The sequence below is a fragment of the Brachypodium distachyon genome, chromosome 1 (genome assembly GCF_000005505.3).
Source record: "Brachypodium distachyon strain Bd21 chromosome 1, Brachypodium_distachyon_v3.0, whole genome shotgun sequence".
NCBI classification, from domain to species: Eukaryota; Viridiplantae; Streptophyta; class Magnoliopsida; order Poales; family Poaceae; genus Brachypodium; species Brachypodium distachyon.
In genome coordinates, this window is record NC_016131.3 from 2,902,020 (window position 1) to 2,910,050 (window position 8,031).

Sequence of the window (8,031 nt, forward strand, 5' to 3'; positions counted from 1 at the left end):
CCAATGGCAATGAGGCAATGGCCAGGCCTCAGCTTTGGGCTGCCGCCCGGGCCCTTAATTTTGTCAGGACGTACGAGGGCAAGTATATATATGAAGCATTGAGATACGCTATGAATGAAGATATATATCCCCACTCTGACAGCCTCAAGTAGAAACCACGATGTTATCCGGATTATATATACATACCTGAGCCCTGAGCCCTATAGCAAAACTCGACATGATGCTTAATTCTTGGTGCTTACTGTAGTGAGGACACCATTGCTACGGATCTTGACGGCGGAAGTAGCACCTCAGCAAAATTTCCACGGAAGGGGATGCCAAAATGGAACTAAGGGATTTGTGTACAAATTATCCATATAAGCGAGGAAAATGGAATTATCTGAAAGGGAAGCACAGTTGAAAGTGTCTTATTTTCCTATAGAGTAGTATTCGACTAGTACACATACTAACACTAAACCTTTTCATTTTAGTACCTGATCTCTGCTTGTGTACCTTTCTGCAAGCAACTTCGATCAATCCCTGCAGTGACTGCATCTTGTAGACTGTACTTCTTAAAACACACCTTCAATTTTGCTGTAGTGGCTTGCAGCTTCGAATTTTCTATGTTGCTGACGAGATGTACTAACTGCAACAGCTGCAACTATTCATTGGGGGAAAACATAGTACTTGTATCTAAAAAAACACATACTCCCACCGTTCCAAAAAAATTGGCGTGGGTTTGAACTAGAGCTACTTTAAAACCGTGCCAATCTTTATGGAACGGAGAGAGTACTTGTGTCGTAACATATCTTCTACCGAATAACCTGTATCTCAGAAACTAATTATACTTGGTTCTTTCTATAAGATGTTCTAGCTTTGTTTTATAGGAAAATCTTCCAACAACTACAACTCTAGCTTAATTTTATATTAAATCAGTCATCCTATAGTAATACTTATTTGATATTGTAAATATTGGTACAGTATATTTTTCTGTAAACTTGGCCAAACTTTAACAAGGAAGGAGTAGTATAATGCATGCTATTTAATTACTATGAAATGAAATCCTTTGAATTTTTTCCGAATTGATAACTGGCAATCGTAGGGAAACTCACCCCCCTCACAGAAACATAAGAAAAACAGAGTACTTGAACCAACAATTGTGATTCCTCAAAACTGAATTGTTTCTCGGATGATCACCTACAGCAAGATCACCGTTCATTACAGAGTATGAATCCTTCCAATATTAAGCATCCTTGAGCACTCATGATCTCGTAGCAGTTACAAACATTTAATCCCCACTCTGCTGTTTTGCATCATAGAGTTGTGTCTGGCAGTATCTTGACATCCAGGTGCATATAGCAACCATCAACCTACAGATCAAGCTCTACCCTTCGCTACCGGGGACATGGATTGGTAATATTGTCCTACGGCCATTCCTACCTGTTTCTGTGCCAGAGGATGTTGCGGCCAACCCCGGGCTCGTGCAGTTCATCACCGAGGAAGATGCCCCTTGCTGGAACAAATGGCGATGGACTGATATATACCTGCAGATTGCGATGTTAGTACGGCTGGCTGATCTATACAAAAGCTAAACTCATTTAAGAGACATGCAATGCTTGATGAATGAATTGAGTGAGGCAAGATAGATACATATGGGTTTCTTAAAATTCAACACTTGATACATGCATAACTTCTCACAGTGTTGCATAACTTTTGCAATGCTAGATGAAAGAAGTGTCTTAGAGCTAGTATTACTTTGTACTAACTTAGTACAAAATCTGAGACACTTATTATGGATCGGAGGGAGTAGTAATTAGTAAAAGCTACCTTATGCAGGCACACTTATATGTATTTACACATCTAAGAGCAAGAAAGAAAAAAGGAAGAAGCCAGTCCTCAATAGATCCATATATAGATCTAATATGGCATTTCTATTTCAAGTATAGAGTTATAAGAAAGATCAAATATACATATATCAATTTAAAAGGAAGTAGCTCACATATGGCAGGAGGCACATACTCAAGTAGGATCAATCCATAAAACAAGCTTTTTATGAGCAATGAAAGCAACAAATTATCTGCTTCCAGCGACTTCATCAACTATCTATATTACAATATTGAAAAAAAAAACTAGAAAAATAATATTGATTTAATGGTCTCCTGTGGAATGATGATGGAAATTCAAAGGCCAAACAGAAAACAGTTCCTTCCAAATCACAAGTGAGACTGTTAGTTTGCATATCAGGAGTACATTACTGTCTGTTGGGCGGGCAGTGGCAGTGTCACTTCAAGACTTTGGGGTCACCTGATCCCACAAATTCTTTGAGAAACTATCCATACAAGTGAAATACTCCATATAAAAACATAGAAAACAACGCAAATTCAGGGAAATCATGTATTTCATCCCACAGTGATACAGCCCTAGCACCGCCACGGTTCTGGGAAAAGGGATAATGATATACAATACCTTCTTGAGAATCACCTTCCTCCCAAAGTGGAGCGGCATCCTCAACACTGCTATCAGAGGTCTTTGAGTTCCCAGCATCATCTTTGCTAGTTGTGCCCTTCACTGATTCTTCATTTGGTGCACTCCTGGGAACATCACCAAATGATCATTCACCTCTTGAGCTTTGTATGTCAAGGAATATTATATTCATATTTATCGAACCTGCTAGCACACTCAGGAGCAATTTTTCTGTAACTTAGAAACATAAGTGACAGCAAAGGTGTAAATTATCGGTGTGTCATTATTAAAATTTACTGTAATCTGTGTTAGAACACAGCTGCATAATTATTCCATCAACCCTTTTGATCAAATAAGGTGCTAACTATGCTCTGTTGACAATCTTTTATAAAAACCAGCCGGTGTTTCCACAGAATATGAAGTACAATCTGAAGTACCATACAAATAAACTGCACAGCAATGAGACATTTGCAACTAGCCAGTACGGAGATCTAGCATTTCTCAAATAGGATAAACCTACGATCCCATTAATTGCACTTTGATCCGATGCTTGACGCGACGCGCATCATCAAAAAAGATGGCAGGTGCTAACTCCCTAATATTGCTATGGAATAACACAATGGCCAATTGGACTCGCCTCAAACGCCAAAGTCGTGCTTGCCTCTGAACACAACAAGCCTATACACACCGCTCGGCGACCACCTCACATTAGAAGTCATCTAGTAGAGCCATTCAGGACTAGAATCCTAACCTGGTCTCGAGGTCGATGGTGTGGCTGATGCCAGCGCTGACAAATTCCCCCTCCTTGGAAGCATTGGACCCCTTATCGAACAGCTGGTGCACCTGCTCTGCTACTTTCTGTTCCTCCCCTGCTCTGTCCTCACCAAGGTTCGATGACGGCGGGCCATGGTGCAGACCTCGGGGCACAGGAGTGTAGAAGCTGACAACTGGAAGCAAATTACTGAGGCCATCGTTGATTGTGAACTGGCCAGTAACCTTCCTCACCACTTCGGACTGCAGGTCGATTGTGAAGACGCCAGCATCCGTGAGCACGAAAATGACATTTGCTCCCTCGGCAAATCCCAACACAACCACTGGTTCTTGTAGAGCACCGTTTGGTAGCAACTTGTCCAAGCAGATGACCCGGCTCAGTACCCATCCTTTATGTCTGCCATCACTTGCCTCCTCCGACGAATCTGTATCACTGCCATCAATCGCCTCCTCAGACGAATCTGTATCACTGCCATCACTTGCCTCTTCCGGCGAATATGTATCACTGCCATCAATCGCCTCCTGCCATGACCACACTTTGAGTTCTTTCTTTTCGGATTCACTGATAACTCCCAGTCCACCGTCCACCGTCAGCATGAGGTTACGTTCCAACTCAAATTCTGGTAGGTCGATCGAAGCCAGGGAGTGCCTAGCCACGTCATACTCCAGGATATTCCCTTCTGACATGCCCTGCATGAAGTAGAGCAGAGATCTCCCAACGAGCACGCTGGAAGTGTATGATGAATACCAGCCCAACAAGCCGTGCAACACGATCGGTTCGCCCCACGTGCCAGTCTCCGACGAATATGCCATCGCCGTCGTGCTACTCGTCAGGAGACCCCGCTTGTCCATGAGGCCGAAGACGAAGGCCACGCGGAAAGGACCCCCGAGGCAGTCGCGGTGGTCGCACCCGTCCGCTGCACAGAACACGGCCGCGTTGGAGGAACCTCTCCTGTACGCTTCAGGCACGGGTACAGGTACGCGCTGCTGGGTGCGCGTGATTGGTTCCCAAATGAGGAGCCGTACAACTACAGGGACCTGGCCCTCGGAGAGGAAGAGGGCGCGGCCGTGGCGGGAATCCAGGGCCCGCCAGGAGCGGTAGTCCGGGGCGCCGACGAGGGAGAAGGGCGACGCGGTTGTGTGGATGAAGCGGGGGATGTTGTCCCAGTTGTTGCCGTGGAGGACGCCAAGCATGGGGGGTGTCCGGGTCCGGTGGAGAGCGAGGAGGCGCTCGCGGAATCTGCGGGAGGAGACGACTTTGCTCCATCTCTTGCTGGTGAGGGAGGCGCGGAAGAGGCACGCTGGTTCGTCGGGCGAGATACGGAGGAAGATCTCCTCTATGAGCTCTTTGGGGAGGGTCGGCAGCGAGCGGCCGCGGCGGCGTTCCATGGCGCTCGCTTCGCTGGGCGCGGAGTTGGGGTTTTTGGGTTTGGGGCGGTGGCCGGTGGAATGGAGTAAATTGACAGATTGTACTGTAGGTCCGTAGTTGACAGCTCATGGGTGTGTTTGGTTTGCTTTTAAAACACATCAAGCCAATTTTTTGGTCATTGATTAAAATTTGGTGTTTGTTTGAATGGTGACCAAATATTTGGCTAGTAAATATTTCGTAGCCAACTTTAGTTCAATTTTTTGATCAAAGTTGGCCAACTCATAGACTAGCAAAACCATCACCAATTATTTGGCTAGCCAAAATTTTGGTAGGCCTACTTTGGGTTCAAACCAAACAGTTCCTATATTTTAACTTGGCCCTCCCTCGATTAAAAGTTGGTTGTTTGCTTCGATAGATAATACATCTTGAGGGGTGTTTTTACAAATGAGTCTACCAAACTACGAAATCTTGAGGAATCATCGAACCTTCGAGATTCAAAGAGAAATGGTGCTAAAAAAGTAAAATGCATCAGAGGTCCCAATTCTTTCGCCAAGTTAGTCCTAATTTTTTAAAACTGTATATTTGAGTTCCAATTGTTTCGTAAGTGGTTCAGCACAGGTCCTAAGGTCCTAAGATGGCTCAGGCAGATGCCTGGTGTCTACGTGGCTATTTGGGCCGTGTCTACGTGGCTATTTGGGCCCACATGTCACGTGCTAAGGTGGACTGTTTTTTTTTCAAAAAAGACCCTGCCTCTTTCCTTCCTCTTCCCCGTGCCCCCTCTCCTCTTGTTCCTCTCTCCCCGAAGCTCTGTCCCCCTATGTTCTTCTCCTCCCCGAACAACCCTGCCTCCCTCGAGCTCACCCTCGACGACGGCTAGAAATTGATGGGATTCTCGGGGATTCGCACCGGATTGGAGATGGGATTCTCCCCGAAATTCCACCGACGACGGCCAAAAATTGCCAATGAATACACCGGATTAGAGAACCAATCAAAGGCTGGAGTCTTATTCGCGCCTCTCCAGTCCTCGCTGTGCCCTCCTTCGCCGCCGGCGAGCCTGCGCTGCTGTCCCCGCGCTGTGGCCTCTCTGTCTGGCTGCCGTCGCCATTAGTGAGGACGTCGTCGCCTCCCCGATCTCTGTCCCCATCTCCCTCTCCTTTTCTCCGTACGGAGGGAGATGAGGGCGCCGCCACCGGGCGCTAGCCACCAGGAGCAGGGATGGTGAGCGGCGGATCTCGCCGTGCTCGGAGAAGTAGGCGTCACAGAGAGGCTTCCGGTGATCGAGGTAGCGCTCCAGGGGGCTCGAGACATGCGCTCCATCGCGAGGAGCCGGATGGCGTCGAGGCCGTCGCGGATCCGCCGCTGCAGAAGGCCGGCGACTGCGAGCTGGAGGCGGCCGGCGGGGTGTTCGACGCGGGGGAGATGCGGGGCGTGGGAGACTCGGGCAAGCGCACCGGAGGACGTGCGGCGGCGCTGCGGTGCTCTCGATGAAGGCGGAAGGGCGATGGAGGCCATGGTTGCGCGGATCGAAGCGGGCTGCGCTTCCGTCGGACTTCGGGAAGACGAGCGGCGTGAGGCTTCTCGGGGCGCATGCGGCTGCCAAAAACTGCAGAGGAGGACGCAGTGTGGTGCGTTGGATCTGCTTGGTGCGGCGTAGGGCGCGAGGGTGGGCCAGAGCGGTGAGGGGAGCTCGCGCGCCGGAGTTCGTGGCCTGGGGAGGAGAAGAACATAGGGGGAGAGAGCTTTGGGGAGAGAGGAAGAAGAGGAGAGGGGGCACGGGGAAGATGAAGGAAAGAGGCAGCGTCTTTTTGGCAAAAACTTTCCATCTTGGCATCTGACATGTGGGTCCAAATAGCCACGTAAGCATCAGACACGCGCCCGAGCCACCTTAGGACCCGCGCCGAACCACTTACGAAACAATTAGGACTCAAACGTGCAGTTTCAAAAAATTGGGACTAACTTGGAACTTTTACGAAAGAATTGGGATTTCTGATGCATTTTACTCGTGCTAAAATAATTCTGATGAAAAACGAGATGGTGACTCTATTTTTTTTAATTATTATTATTGTTGTTGTTGTTGTTGTTGTTATTATTATTATTATTGTTACTACTACTACGTCTCGACTCCATCTCACAAACCTGACCTAGGGTTAAAAGCACTTGCTCAAGAGAAGAGGGAGGATGATAAATTTGAGAGAACCATCTACCTGCTGCTTTGAAACAAAATTCCTTTGGGAGTTGAAAGAATGCCACGAACTGTGACGTGAGGCGTAGCGAGAAGATCAACAGGAGGTTTCAGGCGGCTAGGGTTTTCATGCCCTTTGCTGGCGGCGCCCCGCCACCGATGGCTTTCCTGGCCATGGAGGTGTGGCGGATTCCGACCGGTCGCCGACAGAAGGATTTCTCGTTTCTTGTTTTACTTTTTTTTTCAGTGTCTTCTTCGACATGGCGAAGTGGCGCGAAGGTCCTCCCCTCACTCCGGTGGTGTGCTAGGCGGTGGTGGAGGGTGTGTGGAGTTGTGTGTCTCGCAAATCCTTTGGGACCGAGTCAATTTTCTAGGTTTCCGACGAATTCCTTTGGTTCCGGTCAATTTTCGTGTTCGTTTGTTTGGTTCAGTTCCGGCTCTTCCGGTCTATGGTTCTCATCTTTGACGATGATTACTGCTCTGGTGTGCTGGTTTTCTAAGACCCTAGCATGACGACTTCCTCACCGTCCACTACAACAAACTTTGCTTGTGTTAGTGCCCCCGTTCTTTTCGGTTTCTAGGATGGGCTTCTCCGAGAAGCTGCTCTTTCCCAGCTTCCGGAAGAAGCCGCATGTGAAATTTTGTTAGGTTTCCAAATTAGGTTAGCCCAACCTAATCTGGAAACCTAGCAAAAAAATTATGGCGGCTTCTCCAGGAAGCTGGGTGAGAGCAGCTTCTCCGAAAAGCCCATCCTGAAAGCCGAAAAAAAAGGGACTGGTATCTCTTTCTGCAAGCAACTTCAACTGCGTAAAACACACCTTCAATTTTGTTGCAGTGTCTTGCAGCTTCAAATTTTCTATGTTGCGACGAGATGTACTAACTGGAATGGCTGCAACTATTCATGGGGGAAACATATACTTGTTTATCTAAAAATACATAGTCTCCCTCCGTCCCATATTATTTCTAAATATTAAATATGTGTAATATTTCGACACTTAATATGGGCCGGAGGGAGTACTTGTTTCGAAACATATCTTCTACCAAATAACCTGTATCCCAGAAAGACAGAAACTAACTACTTGGTTCTTTCTATAAGATGTTCTACCTTTGTTTATATGAAAATCTTCCAACAACTACAACTCTAGATTAATTTTATATTAAATCAGTCATCTTATAGTAATACTTATTTGGTACTATTGTAAATATTGAAATATTTTTCTTTAAACTTGGCCAAACTTTAACAAGCATGGAGTAGTATAATGCATGC

General features: G+C 46.9%; 1 protein-coding gene across 1 annotated transcript; it reads right to left on the reverse strand.

Annotated features, from left to right (window-relative positions):
- Nucleotides 1–1,107: 1,107 nt before the first annotated feature.
- On the reverse strand, nt 1,108–6,614 carry LOC112268537. The gene is made up of 3 exons (XM_024460976.1): nt 3,194–6,614; nt 2,446–2,570; nt 1,108–1,523 (listed from the first exon to the last, which is right to left on the reverse strand). The coding sequence occupies exons 1-3, from the start codon at nt 4,600–4,602 to the stop codon at nt 1,471–1,473; spliced, it is 1,587 nt and encodes a 528-aa protein (XP_024316744.1). The 5' UTR covers nt 4,603–6,614; the 3' UTR covers nt 1,108–1,470.
- Nucleotides 6,615–8,031: the final 1,417 nt, after the last annotated feature.

Coding starts and splice junctions, on each gene's coding strand:
- LOC112268537 (XM_024460976.1), bottom strand. CDS start 4,602: ATGGAACGCCGCCGCGGCCGCTCGCTGCCGACCCTCCCCAAAGAGCTC. Junction 2,571..3,193: donor ACCATCGACCTCGAGACCAG/GTTAGGATTCTA, acceptor TGATGTTCCCAG/GAGTGCACCAAATGAAGAAT. Junction 1,524..2,445: donor GGAAGGTGATTCTCAAGAAG/GTATTGTATATC, acceptor CGCAATCTGCAG/GTATATATCAGTCCATCGCC.